The 16,727-nt window shown below is 46.4% G+C and overlaps 1 protein-coding gene across 1 annotated transcript in view; it reads left to right on the forward strand.

Moving 5' to 3' along the window:
• Positions 1-16,393, forward strand: part of TNFSF11 (TNF superfamily member 11) — a 30,693-nt gene extending 14,300 nt beyond the window's left edge. The window contains exons 3-5 of the mRNA XM_068166487.1: positions 5,714-5,759; positions 5,842-5,940; positions 15,704-16,393. Of these exons, the coding sequence (XP_068022588.1) occupies positions 5,714-5,759; positions 5,842-5,940; positions 15,704-16,125 (567 nt within the window). The 3' untranslated portion in view covers positions 16,126-16,393. The remainder of the gene's footprint in view (positions 1-5,713; positions 5,760-5,841; positions 5,941-15,703) is intronic.
• The last annotated feature ends 334 nt before the right edge of the window (positions 16,394-16,727 follow it).

The raw sequence follows: 16,727 nt of genomic DNA on the forward strand, positions 1-16,727 counted from the left end.
TAAAAGAGGTCACTGATAATATTTTGTCAGCGGTACTCATGCCAACACAGCGGTGTCTTAGTGACAGAGTCTGTTACTGCTTTCTTCATGGTGTAGTGTATGTTGTGATTAAGTAAGAGATACTTAAAGGTGTTCATGTGCTAAAGAGTGTAGCTGATACTTTAAAGATTTGGAAAATCCTAGCTTTTACTTCCCTGCAGTAGGGATTCCAGGACATTGTTCTAATCCCACTAAGAAGCAATGTTTAGACATCTGGATTATCTTCAAACACCACTGGAAAATGTGGTTCTTGAGTCCTTCAGAGTCAGAAGCAAGTATGTACTAAAATGGTTTTCTAAGGTATCACAGTATCACAGTATCACTTAGGTTGGAAAGGACCTCGAGGATCATTGAGTCCAACCTATCAACACAGACTCCATGACTAGACCATGGCACCAAGTGCCACGTCCAATCTCCCCTTGAATGCCTCCAGGGTCGATGACTCAACCACCTCCCTGGGCAACCCGTTCCAATGACGAATGACTCGCTCGGTGAAGAACTTCCTCCTCACCTCGAGTCTAAACCTCCCCTGGCGCAGCTTGAGACTGTGTCCTCTTGTTCTGGTGCTGGTTGCCTGGGAGAAGAGACCAACCCCTTCCTGGCTACAACCACCCTTCAGGGAGTTGTAGAGGGCAATGAGGTCACCCCTGAGCCTCCTCTTCTCCAGGCTAAACAATCCCAACTCCCTCAGCCTCTCCTCATAGGGCTTGTGTTCAAGGCCTCTCCCCAGCCTTGTTGCCCTTCTCTGGACACGCTCAAGTGTTTCGATGTCCTTCTTAAAACTGAGGGGCCCAGAACTGGACACAGGACTCAAGGTGCGGTCTAACCAAAGCAGAGTACAGGGGCACTATGACCTCCCTGCTCCTGCTGGCCACACTATTCCTAATGCAGGCCAGGATGCTATTGGCCCTCCTGGCCACCTGGGCACACTGCTGGCTCATATTCAGGTGGCTGTCGATCAGCACCCCCAGGTCCCTCTCTGTTTGGGAGCTCTCCAGCCACTCTGACCCCAGCCTGTAGCTCTGCATGGGATTGCCGTAGCCAAAGTGCAGCACTCGGCACTTGGACTTGTTGAATGCCATCCCATTGGACTCTGCCCATCTGTCCAGTCGGTCGAGATCCCTCTGCAGAGCCAGAGGGTAGGGTGTGTATCAGCACCTTGGAACTGTAGAATCATGAAGTAAAGAATGAAGATAAGTGTTCAACCATTTATTCTTCAGGAGGAACCCACAGCTCCATCTCTGTTATCTAGGGACTATGTTGTGTATTTCAGCTTCTTTTTGGAAGCATGGGTAACAGAACAAAAAGGAATACCAAATTCTTGTAGAGCTGGTAAGAATCAAGAACTTAGCTCTAGTACAGTGTTTGGAGAACTCAGCTGATGGAGGATTTCTGGTTTCTGGCCCTAGGCTAGCCACTATTAATTGAATGATGTGCATACAGAAGAGTTAATGAACATGCAGCACTCTTCAGTGTGTTGGTGTTGGGCTCGGTGTTGGGCTCAGTGTTGTAATGATGCTTGCATTCCTAATGTCATAGCAGCATAGCTTCAAGAGGAATAGAGGAGAGTGCTCCTCTCAGAGAGAGATGCTCCTAGGAAACAAGAAAGTAGGCTCAAGACCATCCAGGACAAGGAGAGTTGTGGACTGAAGTCTTCTTGGTTGCTGTTCTGCTTACCAGGTGGGGATGTTGCAGATGAACAGCACCACCAACAGTTAGAAAGAAAGCAGCTCAGGCTGCATTTCTTGGGACCACAACCTTTCTGCATGAAAGATGAGCTGAGTCAGGCTGCTAGATCTCAGAAGGTGCCATACCCAGCTGCTCAAGCCAGAGCATCTTTGGAAATGTGCAGAAGCAGAACTCTCTACTCCTAAGAAAACTCTAGGTTAAGAGGAGGATAGCAACTAGCTAGTTCAGGGACTTCAAGGGCTGTGCAGTTGCTAGCCATGGGATTCTTTTTGTTAGTAGCAATTTAGATAACAGGAGATTAAAATGTACATATGTCTTTTTGGATCTGCCCAGAAGGCTCTCCAAGCAAGGACATTATCACATCTCCCTGAAAGACAGGATTCAAAAGTAGACCTCACATCTGAGAATTTTCCATGAAGAAAGCAAAGGAGTCACCTCTTGCTGTGGAAAGGATTGGGAGTAAGCGTGGTGCAGGAATCTGAGCGTGGTCCTTCTCCCAGTCTCTTTTACCCTGTGTTCTGTTCTTCTCAGAAGCTTTTGCCACTCTTTGCTGTACCTAGTACTGACAAATTTTTGTTGTCTTTCTACTTCTGGTGAAGTTAAAGAGCTCAAGTGTGGCTGGAAGCTGTTGGTGTGCATCTCCTGGAACTGAGCTTCATTTTCACGCTCCTAGAATTGACATTGAAGTGGAAAGATCAGAGAGGGGAAGTGAATGCAAATGGGGGAGGTGGACATGAGCTTTGTTTCATTTGAAGTTGCAATTCTGCTTTCCTTATCATCTCTACAGCAGAAAGCATCTTAATGATTGTTATCTACAAAATCAGCATATCTCTGCTGAAGTAGGATGCTTTGATACTCATCACGCAACTCCTGGTGTATGAAAAGCCGAGGCTTTTCGTGTTGGTTTAACATTTAAACACCTACTGAAAGGGGAAAGTGAGAGTAATAAATGCAGTGGCTAAGATGTGACAGCAAAATTACAGGTGTGTTTTCAAAGCAGTGTTTCAAATTCTAAAACACTGCAGTGATTGAGAGCAGAGTGGAACATTGCTGATCTGGCCAAATCTGAGGTTCGCTGCACATCCGTGGTGCTGAAGCAGATGAACAGCAGTATGTGGGACGCAGAGATAAAACAAAGGACCACTCTTAGGTTTGAGAGATGAGATGTGCTTTTCTATCTTCAGCAAATTGTTTCATTTTGCCAAATATTTTCTTGATAGCTCCATGGTATGAGGTGTTCTGAACAGCAGGGAGAATATGGCTCCTGGTTTTCAGAAAACAGAGGTGAAGAAAGTCATGGGGAATCACAGGGCAGATGAGGACTGAAGCTTACAAATAGAATAGGATAGGATAGAATAGAATAGGATAGGATAGAATAGAATAGAATAGAATAGAATAGAATAGAATAGAATAGAATAGAATAGACCAGACCAGGTTGGAAGAGACCTTCAAGATCATCAAGTCCAACCTATCATCCAACACCATATAAGCAACTAAACCATGCAACCAAGCACCCTATCAAGTCTCCTCCTGAACACCTCCAGTGATGGCGATTCCACCACCTCCCTGGGCAGCCCATTCCAATGGGCAATCACTCTCTCTGTGTAAAACTACCTCCTGACCTCCAGCCTAAACCTCCCCTGGCACAGCCTGAGACTGTGTCCTCTTGTTCTGGTGCTGGATGCTAGGGAGAAGAGACCAACCTCTGCCTGTCTACAACCCCCCCTTCAGGTAGTTGTAGACAGCAATAAGGTCACCCCTAAATCTCCTCTTCTCCAGGCTAAGCAGCCCCAGCTCCCTCAGCCTCTCCTCATAGGGCTTGTGTTCCAAGCCCTTCACCAACTTTGTTGCCCTTCTCTGGACACCTTCCAGCAAGTCAACATCCTTCCTAAACTAAGAGTTCGAGAACTGGACACAGTACTCAAGGTGTGGCCTAACCAGTGCAGTGTACAGGGGCAGAATGACCTCCCTGCTACTGGCCACACTGTTTCTGATCCAGGCCAGGATGCCATTGGCCCTCCTGGCCACCTGGGCACACTGCAGGCTCAAGACTCAGTCCAGGCTTGTAAGAAGAGTAGGCTGATGAGATGTTTGAAAACTGCTGTCTGTATCTTTTCTGAAGAGGAAAATAGACCTGGATTATTAAAAGCAAGGCTTTTTGTGGTGCCTGATGTCTGCTACTTGTGCTGTTCTTAGTTTTGAATAACAGAGGTTTCATTCATGTTGAAACTAACTTATGGTTTTGAAGAACGAAGGCTTCCAAACAGATATCCTATGCATTTGGCCCAGAAGATGATGCTGAATCCTTCAGTTCCTGCATGCCTTGTTAGAAGAGAGTCTTGGTTGTAAAGGCTTGTGGTCTTGCAACCTTCCCTGTTAGTGATCAAGTGTGAAGGGTGGAGGTTTTAATTTACCTAATTATTTGATTCATCACAAATGAAATTGAGAGCTTACCTCTCCTTAGTTGTTAGTGTGGTTCCATATTAGTCCCTATGCAGAACTGCCTCTTTTGTTACCTTTTGACCCCATGCAATTAAATCAGTTCACGAATTCTATTTTTCGAAGTGATCACAGAATCACAGAATCACCAAGGTTGGAAGAGACCTCAAAGATCATCGAGGCCAACCTGTCACCACAGACCTCATGACTAGACCATGGCACCAAGTGCCACATCCAATCCCCTCTTGAACACCTCCATGGATGGTGACTCCACCACCTCCCTGGGCAGCACATTCCAATGGCGAGCAACTCTCTCAGTGAAGAACTTTCTCCTCACCTCGAGCCTAAACTTCCCCTGGTGCAGCTTGAGACTCTGTCCTCTTGTTCTGGTTGCTTGAGAGAAGAGACCAACCTCTGCCTGTCTACAACCTCCCTTCACGTAGTTGTAGAGAGCAATAAGGTCACCCCTGAGCCTCCTCTTCTCCAGGCTAAACAATCCTAGCTCCCTCAGCATCTCCTCGTAGAGCTTGTGCTCAAGGCCTCTCCCCAGCCTTGTTGCCTTTCTCGGGACACCTTCCAGCAACTCAACATCTCTCCTAAACTGAGGGGCCCAGAACTGGACACAGGACTGAAGGTGTGGCCTAACCAGTGCTGAGTTCAGGGCCAGAATGACTTCCCGGCTCCTGCTGGCCACACTATTCTTGATGCAAGTCAGGATGTCATTGGCCTTCTTGGCCACTTGGGCACACTGCTGGCTCATGTTTAGGCAGCTGCTTAGGTGATGCATTCTTAGCAGTCATTGTGCTGTTTCACTGGGAGAAATATTCCAGTAAGTAGGAAAGGTTGTAAGTGTCCTGTCATCACTCCTTTGATGAACAGTGTAGCAATCCTACACATTATTTCTATCCACTTGTGTCAGAAGGACTGGACAGACGATTTTGGCAGCTAAACTGTGTGAGGAGAGGCTGAGGGAGCTGGGGCTGCTTAGCCTGGAGAAGAGGAGACTCAGGGGTGACCTTATCACTCTCTACAACTACCTGAAGGGAGGTTGTAGAGAGGCTGATGATGGTCTCTTCTCCCAGGCACCCAGTACCAGAACAAGAGGACACAGTCTCAGGCTGCGCCAGGAGAGGTTCAGGTTGGATGTTAGGAAGAAGTTCTATACAGAAAGAGTGATTGCGCTATGGAATGGGTTGCCCGGGGAGGTGGTGGAGTTGCCGTCATTGAAGGTGTTCAGGAGGAGACTTGATGGGGTGCTTGGTGCCATGGGTTAGCTGTTTGGGTGGGTTGGATTGGTTGGACACGATGATCTTGAAGGTCTCTTCCAACCTGGTTTGGTTTATTCTATTCTAATAAAGGTTTATTCTATTCATATTGTGCATCATGCAAGCAGGAGAATATGTATCGCAGCCATCTGAATATAGTGTAGGTAGAACAGTCCCCACATACACACACAGAGAATGTTGAGACTGTGCAGACTCCCTGCAATACACAGGATGACAAAACCAAGACCACATCAAATCAGTGCTGCTTTTTCTCATTTCAGGAAGTCCAGCGTGTCATAGGAAGAGCACCACCAAGACCAGAAAAAGGTAAGTGCTGCTTTATGAGTCAGAAATGTTTTAGTCCTGCTAAACTTGTCTTTCTGAGGTAATGCAATTGTTTTCTCTGTAGCTGCAATGGAGGCACTGGGAATGGATCTGTACAAGAGAAGTAAACCTGAGAAGCAGCCGTTTGCCCATCTGATTATTGATGATAAGAATATTCCATCTGGTAAGTTCCCTTTGAACTGAATGCTTCCAGTGCTGCTATAAATGTATTAAACAATGAGGTATATGGAAACAGTTAAGCAATTCCAGCAACAGCCTGGGATTTCAGAAATGGCTTTGGATAAAGAGAATGAATTAGAATCCTTAAAGGATTTCAGAGGCAGCAGAGGGTAATGTTAACAGGAGGATAGCTCCCCTTTGCTTCCGGTATCTGATGTAACATCAGTCTGCATTGAATGCACCCTCAGCAAGTTTGCTGATGACACCAAGCTGTGTGGTGCAGCAGACACGCTGGAGGGAAGGGAGGCCATCCAGAGGGACCTTGACAGGCTGGAGAGGTGGGCACAAGCCAACCTCATGAGGTTCAACAAGAGCAAGTGCAGGGTCCTGCGTCTGGGTGGAGGCAATCCCAGGCACAAATCCAGGCTGGGCAGTGAGTGGCTGGAAAGCAGCCCTGAGGAGAGAGACTTGGGGGTGCTGGTGGACAAAAAGCTCAACATGAGCTCTCAGCATGCACTTGCAGCCCAGAAAGCCAATCAGATCCTGGGCTGCATCAAGAGAAGTGTGGCCAGCAGGGCAAGGGAGATGATCCTCCCCCTCTACTCAGCTCTGGTGAGACCCCACCTGGAGTACTGCCTCTAGTTCTGGAGCCCCTATTCCAAGAGGGATGTGGAGGTGCTGGAAGGTGTCCAGAGAAGAGCCACAAGGATGATCAGAGGGCTGGAGCACCTCTCCTATGAGGACAGACTGAAGGAGTTGGGGCTGTTCAGTCTGGAGAGGAGAAGGCTCTGAGGTGACCTAATTGTGGCCTTCCAGTATCTGAAGGGGGCCTACAGGAAGGCTGGGGAGGGACTTCTCAGGATCTCAGGTAGTGACAGGACTAGGGGGAATGGAATGAAGCTGGAGGTGGGGAGATTCAGGCTGGATGTGAGGAGGAAGTTCTTCCGCATGAGAGTGGTGAAGCCCTGGAATGGGTTGTCCAGGGAGGTGGTTGGGGCCCCGTCCCTGGAGGTGTTTAAGCCCAGGCTGGATGAGGCTGTGGCCAGACAGAGGTATCCCTGTGGTGTCCCTGCCCATGGCAGGGGGGTTGGAACTAGATGATCCTCGTGGTCCCTTCCAACCCTGACTGATACTATGATACTATGTTATGTGCTGAATGGCCTCCATTTTAAATGACCAATTTTCATGATCAGGATCTGGGGGCTTGGCCTGCCTCTTTGTGCTATTTTCAGGTGAGGAATGAAGATATGGATTGAATGCTTTCCTCTGAAGTTTCTTATTTTCTTTGGCTAGTAGGGCCCAGCTGGATTTCTTATCTTGCACTAGACATCAGCTATAGGTGCACATACACACAGGTGTATACATGCACACATACAAGGATATACCAGTACAAAGATTGGCCAGCATCCTGATCTTGCAGGTTGGAAGATGTGTTCCTTCCATTGAGTCTTAAGACTTTTTTTCCCCCTTTTCTGTTGTCAGATGAAATGTCCTGTTCCCTGTTGTAAAATTCAAGAATGCCTTATGTCTGCCTATTCAACCTTTCTGAGCAACACTCCTTTTGTGTGCTGAAGTGTAGTTGGGTCTGTATGCATTTGTATTGAGAGTGGGTCTGGAAACTGAGACTCTTCAGTGAATGCACAACACACATGAATGTTAGGTGCCTGCATGCATGTTAGGTGCCCAACACTGTAAAAACTTGCTATAAGGAATCATAGAATCAACCAGGTAGGAAAAGACCTCAGAGATCATCAAGTCTAACCTATTACCTAATACCTCCTGACAACCAAACCATGGCTTCAAGTGCCACATCCAATGCTTTCCTGAACACCTTCAGGGTTAGTGACTCCACCACCTCCCTGGGCAGCATATTCCAATGGCCAATTACTCTTTCTGTGAAGAACTTTCTCCTCACCATTTCCCCTGGCACAGCTTGAGACTGTGTCCTCTTGTTCTGGTGCTGGAAGAAGAGACCAACCCCCACCTGTCTACAACCTCCTTTCAGGTAGTTGTAGAGAGTAAGACGGTCTCCCCTGAGCCTCCTCTTCTCCAGGCTAAACAATCCCAGCTCCCTCAGCCTCTCCTCACAGGGCTGTGCTCAAGGCCTCTCCCCAGCCTTGTTGCCCTTCTCTGGACAAGTTCAAGTATCTCAATGTCCTTCTTACATTGAGGGGCCCAGAACTGGACACAGCACTCAAAGGAAGCACATCATTCATTTAGAGATGTTGAAGACCTAGAACTGTGGTTCCATTGTCATCAGTGTAGCTTGCCTGCTAGTTCCCTGCCCTCTGTGGCTACATTGCACTCTCATAGCATAGGGCTGTATTTATAGTGTTTCCTATGAGGAGAGGCTGAGGGAGCTGGGGTTGCTTAGCCTGGAGAAGAGGAGGCTCAGGGGAGACCTTCTTGCTTTCTACAACTACATTAAGGGAGGTTGTAGCCAGGTGGGGGTTGGTCTCTTCTCCCGGGAGGGCAGCACCAGAACAAGAGGACACAGTCTCAAACTGCACCAGGGGAGGTTTAGGCAGGATGTTAGGAAGAAATTCTTCACAGAAAGAGTGATTGTCCATTGGAATGTGCTGCCCAGGGAGGTGGTGGAGTCACCATCACAGGAGGTGACTGGATCAGTCACTTAGTGCCATGGTTTAGTTGATTAGATAGTGTTGGGTGATAGGTTGGACTTGATGATCTTGAAGGTCTTTTCCAACCTGGTTAATTCTATTCTATTCTATTCTATTCTATTCTATTCTATTCTATTCTATTCTATTCTATTCTATTCTATTCTATTCTATTCTATTCTATTCTATTCACATATGTTGACAAAAGTTTTGTCATATTCCATTCATTATGATGTTGCAGGGGTGGTACAGACTTTTTCACATGAAGGCTCCCAGGGCTTTTCTGACTTTCAGACATTTTAAAGCTTCACAAAGCTTCTCTGCATCCACCTAGCATCTTTGAGTAGCAGGAAGATCAAAAATCATAGCATTGTGTGCTGAGCAACAGGGTTTCAGCCCAGTGTGTTGACTTGGAGGCAGTGTGTTTCTGAGCTATTGAGCAGTGGAAAAAATGATCCTGTGGCTTTCACTGGGTTCTCTGGTAAGAGCATGGCATTCTTTTATCTTGCCAGTGCTCTTGTTTTCTCCCCAGAGTTGTCTTTGGGATGGCTTTGGGAGTATCCTTGCTAGTACAATGTGAAGGAACAAGACATGAATCTGCCTTAGAACACTCTCCAGAGGAAAAGATGCATTCTTACAATTTTAAGAGATCTTAGCACTGTTCCTTTTCTTGCCCTAGGGCACTGTCAGCTGAGATTTGTCTCTTTATGCTCTACACAGCAATCATTATTGGTGTGGTAGAAGTAAAACCAGAGTTTATTCTGAAGGTATGAGAGTTTCTCAAGATGGGAGGGGTCATTGATCACCACTGTTGTCTTCCTTTGAAGATACATGCATTCTGCAGTGCTGGACTCCTTAATTAAGCTATGTGCATTGCTTTTCTGGTTTATATAACCAAACCAAAGGAGAATGCTGTGCTGAGGCCTGAAATCTGAGATTCCAGCAGCCTGCATAGTAATACCTTGGTCTTCCTCTATTTAAAGATAAAGCACTTCTGTATAGAAGGAGTTAGCTTCTTGAGGTCCAGGGTTCTTTGTCCCTTCAAGTGCATTGACATTGCCAAGATCCAGAGATGAGAGCTTAAGCTGCAGTCAAAACTTCTACAATCTTTCTTGTTGGCTGAGATGTCTCCTCACAAGCATCCTGGCCTGTATCAGGAACAGTGTGGCCAGCAGGAGCAGGGAAGTCATTCTCCCCCTATACACAGCAGTGGTTAGGCCACACCTTGAGTCCTGTGTCCAGTTCCGGGCCCCTCAGTTTAGGAAAGATGTTGAGTTGCTGGAATGTGTCCTGAGAAGGGCAACAAAGCTGGGGAGGGGTTTGGAACACAGCCCTGTGAGGAGAGGCTGAGGGAGCTGGGATTGCTTAGCCTGGAGAAGAGGAGGCTCAGGGGAGACCTTATTACTGTCTACAACTACCTGAAGGGAGGTTGTAGCCAGGTGGGGGTTGGTCTCTTCTCCCAGGCAACCAGCACTAGAACAAGAGGACACAGTCTCAAGCTGAGACAGGAGAGGTTTAGACTGGATATTAGGATGGAGTTCTTCACAGGATGAGTGACTGGCCATTAGCATGGGCTGCCCTGGGAGGCTGTGGAGTCACCATCACTGGAGGTGTTTAGGAAGAGACTGGATGAGGCACTTGGTGCCAAGGTTTAGTTGATCAGATGGTGTTGGGTGATAGGTTGGTCTTGATGATCTTAAAGGTCTTTTCCAACCTGGTTAATTCCTTTCTATTCTATTTCAGTCAGATTTTGGCTTTTGAGGTAGGTCAGTAGTGCAAGGTGCACTATCAGTAAACCTGTCTCTAGCATTTTGCCTTTGTAAGGATTGAATTAGTTCACTAATCATAGAGACAGATAATGCCTACCTACAGAAATGCAGCATGTCAGTGTCACACTCTGAAACCCACCTTTTCCTGGGGGAGTTTGTTTGCTGTCTCCCTGGGTGTTGCTGTAAACTGTATTTCAATCAGGGCTAGCAGGTGATAATTTTTGCTGTTCTGCATCACTGGATTAACCTTCTAGAGAGTGATGCAGCACATCTGTGGGTGATGGCAAGGGAGGCATTGCTCTTTCTTGCTCTCTTCACTTGTTTGTGTTTTTTTCTAGTAGCACAGGCTGCAGGAACTCTCATAAATACACTGCCTGTGACAGCACTCTGCTTTGTTTCTCCTTGGATCAGATCAAGCCCTTACCAACCTGACGAGCTGGACATATTTCTTCCTCATCTGGCACACATGGCTTCTGCCTCTTTTGGAACAGGGTTGCCAGGATTTTAATCATGAGCACAGCTTCTGTGGTCCTTGTGGGTATTGCAGCAGTAAAGGGCTGCATCCTTATGGATAGCTGGAACCCTGAACCTACTGGTTGTGAAGCACTTTAGTAGCAAGTTCACTGGTATGAGGTAGTACTAACTTGACTGGGTGGCTGAGAGATTAATGACAGGCATAAAGAAGGAAGAATTTGCCTGAGGGTCACCAGTAGATTTTTTTTTCTCCCACCCTGTTTCCTCTGCCTGTAAATGGCAATTTCTGTTTTCTTTCCCTGATTTCAAACCCCACATGTCTGAAAGCCTTCTAAATCGTTTTATGCCATGCATGAGCATGGACAGATCTGTTCTTAGTATTTTAAGGTTCTCTCCTGTCATCACTCTGACCCAGAATAAACAATGTCAAGAAAGGAAAAACTCAGACTTCCATCACTGTCAAACAGAGGTTTATTTTAAGCTGTTTGCCACTGAACACCTTGCATTGAGCACTGTCTGGGAGAGAACATTTTCTGTATACCTGGTTCACAATTACATCAAACCCCAAATGAACTTTTGCAACTGGGGGGGTGGGGGGGAAGTGCTTGGAAAGGGGAAAATAACCCTTCCCAGATCTTGGTGTCCCCACCCATCATTTGGCTGCAGAAGCTGTAGTGGTTTGGCTTGCTGTGTGTATTTTTTAGGTTGGCTGCCTTAGGTTCAAGCTGGATGCTTGCTGGTTGGTTTTTACCAGAGCTCACAGTAAATGCTACCTAGGTTTTAAAAGAAAACAGTGAATTTTGGTTTATAAATTGATTACAGAAATTAGTCACCATTGAAGGGAGAAAATCACAAACAGAAATAAATATAAATCTTTAATGTATCATTTGGGATGTGAATTGATACCTTCAGCTGTCTAAGGAAACACTGCAGTCTTCGGAGCTATTTACAGCCCCAGGTTTGGCTTAGCTGCCCTCTGCCTCCAAAACAGTTTTTCAGAGCAAACAGTGCTTTGGTCCATCCCTCGGGCTTTATTTATACCTGGAAGTTACTGGGATGCAAATTATCAGTGCAGGGCTACTTTCTCCTCTGTTCTTCTAGGTTCAGTTCAGTAGGTTCAGTATCACTAAGGTTGGAAGAGACCTCAAAGATCATCAAGTCCAACTCCCATCGTTTTCCCTCTTGTTAATTCATTTTATTGAAACTCATTTGTGTTGGTCTTAGCTCACGCTCACAAATAGCCAAGATTTTACTTAAAATTTGTCCCAGGTTACCAGGGATGTGTTTTAACTTGACTTCTGAAAAAAAAATGCTTTTTACCATGTCTGGAAGATTATCTTCCTCATCTCTCTGACCTCTTCCTCCTCTGTCAACATGACCTAGCTTGTGCTGTTTTCCTCATGGCTCCACAGTAAATTTGTGCTGTCCTGCTGGCTGTGGCCTGCCACTTCTGAACCTGGGGGTGCTGGTTGATGGTAGGCTGAACATGAGCCTGCAGTGTGCCCAGGCAGCCAGAAAGGCCAATGGCATCCTGGCCTGTATCAGGAACAGTGTGGCCAGCAGGAGCAGAGAGGTCATTCTACCCCTGTACGCTGCACTGGTTAGGCCACACCTTGAGTCCTGTGTCCAGTTCTGGGCCCCTCAGTTTAGGAAGGATGTTGACTTGCTGGAAGGTGTCCAGAGAAGGGCAAGAAAGCTGGGGAGGGGTTTGGAACACAAGCCCTATGAGGAGAGGCTGAGGGAGCTGGGGTTGCTTAGCCTGGAGAAGAGGAGATTCAGGGGTGAGCTTCTTGCTCTCTACAACTACCTGAAGGGAGGCTGTAGACAGGCAGAGGTTGGTCTCTTCTCCCAGGCAACCAGCACCAGAACAAGAAGACACAGTCTCAGGCTGCACCAGGGGAGGTTTAGGTCAGAGGTTAGGAGGAGGTTCTACACAGAGAGAGTGATTGCCCATTGGAATGGGCTGCCCGAGGAGGTGGTGGAGTCACTGTCCCTGGAAGTGTTCAGGAGGAGACTTGATAGGGTGCTTGGTTGCATGGTTTAGTTGATGAAGTGGTGTTGGATGATAGGGTGGACACGATGATCTTGAAGGTCTCTTCCAACCTGGTCTGGTCTATTCTATTCTATTCTATTCTATTCTATTCTATTCTATTCTATTCTATTCTATTCTATTCTATTCTATTCTATCCTATTCTTTAGTCTATCTCTCTGACCTCTTCCTCCTCTGTCAACGTGACCTACCTTGTGCTGTTTTTCTCATGGTTCCACAGTGCTGTGCTGTGCTGCTGGCTGTGGCCTGCCACTTCTGAACCTCTGAGCTGTGGCAAAATGTCTATCTGCCTTGATTAATACAATCATACCATTACCATTTAGGTTGGAAAGGACCTAAAGAAGTTATCTAGGCTAATCCTATGCTCAAATCATGTAGGATCATGTTCCATCATCTCTTGGCCTGTCCCTCCATTGGAATGTGCTGCCCAGGGAGGTGGTGGAGTTACCATCACTGGAGGTATTTAGGAAGAGACTGGATGGGGTGATTGGTGCCATGGTTTAGTTGATTAGATGGTGTTGGATGATAGGTTGGACTTGATGATCTTTGGGGTCTATTCCAACCTGTTTTATTCTATTCTATACTGTGATACTGTAAGTCTTGGTCTATTCTTACTCTATTCTTACTCTATTCTTACTCTATTCTATTCTATTCTCCCTCTGACCATGGATGAATCCTCTCAACACCAACATTTTGAACAATCTTCACCGGAAGTCGTCGTTCAGCATCTCGATTACAAGTGACTGTGTCACCTATTTTCTCTCCTCCCCCTTCTTCAGCAGGGAATGATGCATTCCCACTAAGGATTTCTTCAGAACTGCTATTTGATTAAGACTGACAGCTAGCAACTTTGCTTGTCAGGTAAATCAGATCTGCCTAGCAACTACCCAGTGTGTCACCAGTCAGTCACAGCATGCCAGCATGCCTTTCTGTTCTTGTCACACATAGACATTCTTGTTCTATATCTCTGATGTGCCTCTCCTCTGATCAAAGCAGTGATTTCTTGCCCATTCTCCTCATCCTCAAGGTAGCCCAACCTTCTTTGGGGCAATGCTTCTGGCCGACTTAACACTGTACACAAGAATTTCTACAACTTCCTCAGCTATCCCCAGTGCTTCAGAGGTGCAGCCTGGCACCTCTTTCTCGGCATCTCTTGCAGGTGAATAATTCCAGGCTAAGAGACTTGAGATCTTAGTTCTGCTTCCAATTAGTTTGTGGCTTTCAGTGGTTCTGTGGAGGCGCTGCACAGAAGACGGCTTCTCTGTATGATCTTGCTTGTTTAATTTCTACCTGGCTGCACTGAAGCCATGGGGGAGCAACTATTTATGATCTGACTTTGACAACCTGTGCTTTGCTCAAATCCTTGTGGAAGAATGTCAGAAGCTTTGTGATCCAGACTGCCATTAAAGCATTCATCCCACATGCAAAAGTTTCTTGCCCTTGGCAGTTGGGGAAGACTCATAGCTCTGAAATTCCCCTGCTGCTACTTTGCCTCACTTCTTTCGGCACAAACAAATCCAAGAGACATCATTTTAACTAACCAAATACACCTGGGAGCTTTCCCCCAGCATGCTGGTGAGCATCAGTGATCTGTGCTTGGAGGAGAGGGCATTGAGGCCCTGATGTGTGCCTCACAAAGTTTGGTGGGAATAGGTTGCTTTGGTTTGATGCTGTGAGAATAATGTACTGAATATTTCAAGAAGCCATTTAGAATGGAATGGAATGGAATGGAATGGAATGGAATGGAATGGAATGGAATGGAATGGAATGGAATGGAATGGAATAGACCAGACCAGGTTGGAAAAGACGCTCTAGATCATCAAGTCCAACCTAGCACCCAACACCATCTAATCAACTAAACCATGGCACCAAGCACCACATCCAGCCTCTTCCTAAACACCTCCAGTGATGGTGACTCTACCACCTCCCAGGGCAGCACATTCCAATGGCCAATCTCTCTCTCTGTGAAGAACTTCTTCCTAACATCCAGCCTAAACTTCCCCTAGTACAGCTTGAGACTGTGTCCTCTTGTTCTGGTGCTGGTTGCCTGGGAGAAGAGACCAACCCCCACCTGTCTACAACCTCCCTTCAGTCAGTTGTAGAGAGCAAGAAGGTCTCTCCTGAGCCTCCTCTTCTCCAGGCTAAGCAACCCCAGCTCCCTCAGCCTCTCCTCACAGGGCTGTGCTCCAAACCCCTCCGCAGCTTTGTTTCCCTTCTCTGGACACATTCCAATACTCACAGTATCACAGTATCGCCAAGGTTGGAAGAGACCTCAGAGATCATCAAGTCCAAACTACCACCGAAGAGCTCATGAACAGACTATGGCACCGAGTGCCACATCCATTCCCCTCTTGAACACATCCAGGGATGGTGACTCCCAGCTCACTCAGCCTCTCCTCACAGGGCTTGTGCTCTAGGCCTCTCCCCAGCCTTGTTGCCCTTCTCTGGACACGCTCAAGTGTCTCAATGTCCTTAAACTGAGGGGCCCAGAACTGGACACAGGACTCAAGGTTTGGCCTAACCAGTGCAGAGTACAGGGGCACAAGGACTTCCCTGCTCCTGCTGGCCACAATGTTCTTGATGCAGGCCAGGATGCCATTTCTTGGCCACCTGGGCACGCTGCTGGCTCATGTTTAGGCGGCTGTCAATCAGTACCCCCAGATACGGCAAATACAGCACTAAGTGATGAATAAAAGGAGATTTCTTGTGAATTTTTGCCATAATTATCTAATATTTGCTTTAGGCTATATAACTGAAGTTGCTATTGATTCAAAAACCTGGAGGTTGCTTTCTCAATGTTGGGGTTTGTTAAATGTGCATAAATAATTAATTATTCTTTTCCCCTCCCCTTTTCAGGTACTCGGAAAGTGAACCTCACGTCCTGGCATCATGACAAAGGCCAGGCAAACCTATCGAATATGACATTCAATGATGGAAAGCTGATTGTTAATCAAGATGGTTTTTACTACCTTTATGCCAACATTTGCTTTAGGCACCATGAGACTTCAGGAAACCTGACCAAAAGAGGGCTGCAGCTGATGGTGTATATGATCAAGACAAACCTTAAAATGAGGCGCTCTGATGTGTTGATGAAGGGAGGGAGCACCAAATACTGGTCAGGGAATTCAGAATTCCATTTTTATTCTGTAAATGTGGGAGGGTTTTTTAAGCTGAAGTCTGGTGAAATGATAAGCATCCAGGTCTCAAACCCACTGCTACTGGATTCTTCCCAAGAAGCAACTTACTTCGGGGCTTTTAAAGTTAGGGATTTAGACTGAATCTTTCCTTAGAGTGCGGAAGATTGTTGGAGGTTTTTAGTGGTCCAGAAACAACTTGAAGACAGAACTGAAAGTCTTTTGCAACCCAATTGCCTCTTTATAAGCCATATATCTCTCAAGACACTTTTTTCTCTGTGCTGATTCCAGTGGGAGTCCCACAACTGCACAGAAGGGCAAAATGACATCATTCTTCTGATCCCGTCCTACGGCAGTTTTACTTCATATGTCTCCAGTGGCTTCAGTATAGTCATTAAAGACTTTTACATTAGTATGGTTAAAATCATTGCCAAAAATCCAGAGTGCCTTAAAGTGTTACATCATGCCAGAACCTGCAAAAGCATTTCTTATATTATTGAACTTCTGCTTCCAAGTTCTGCCCTGGCTTTTTAACCTGTGCTATGCTTACCAGTTTTGGCACAAACGTAGTGCAGGACAGAACTTGGCTCCCAATTTGCATTCAGGGCTCAATTTTGCTTGGGGCTGAGCATTCTGACACTGAATATGGCAAAGATTATGAAAGTATGACTAATCCCATTGCATTTGATGTGGCTTTTCACGTGCTGAGCTAAGACTGTTCTTGCTTTGCTAGATTAGGGTTGGAG

This window comes from Melanerpes formicivorus, unplaced genomic scaffold (genome assembly GCF_026170545.1).
Source record: "Melanerpes formicivorus ecotype bairdi unplaced genomic scaffold, bMelFor1.0.p_v2 SCAF_101, whole genome shotgun sequence".
NCBI classification, from domain to species: Eukaryota; Metazoa; Chordata; class Aves; order Piciformes; family Picidae; genus Melanerpes; species Melanerpes formicivorus.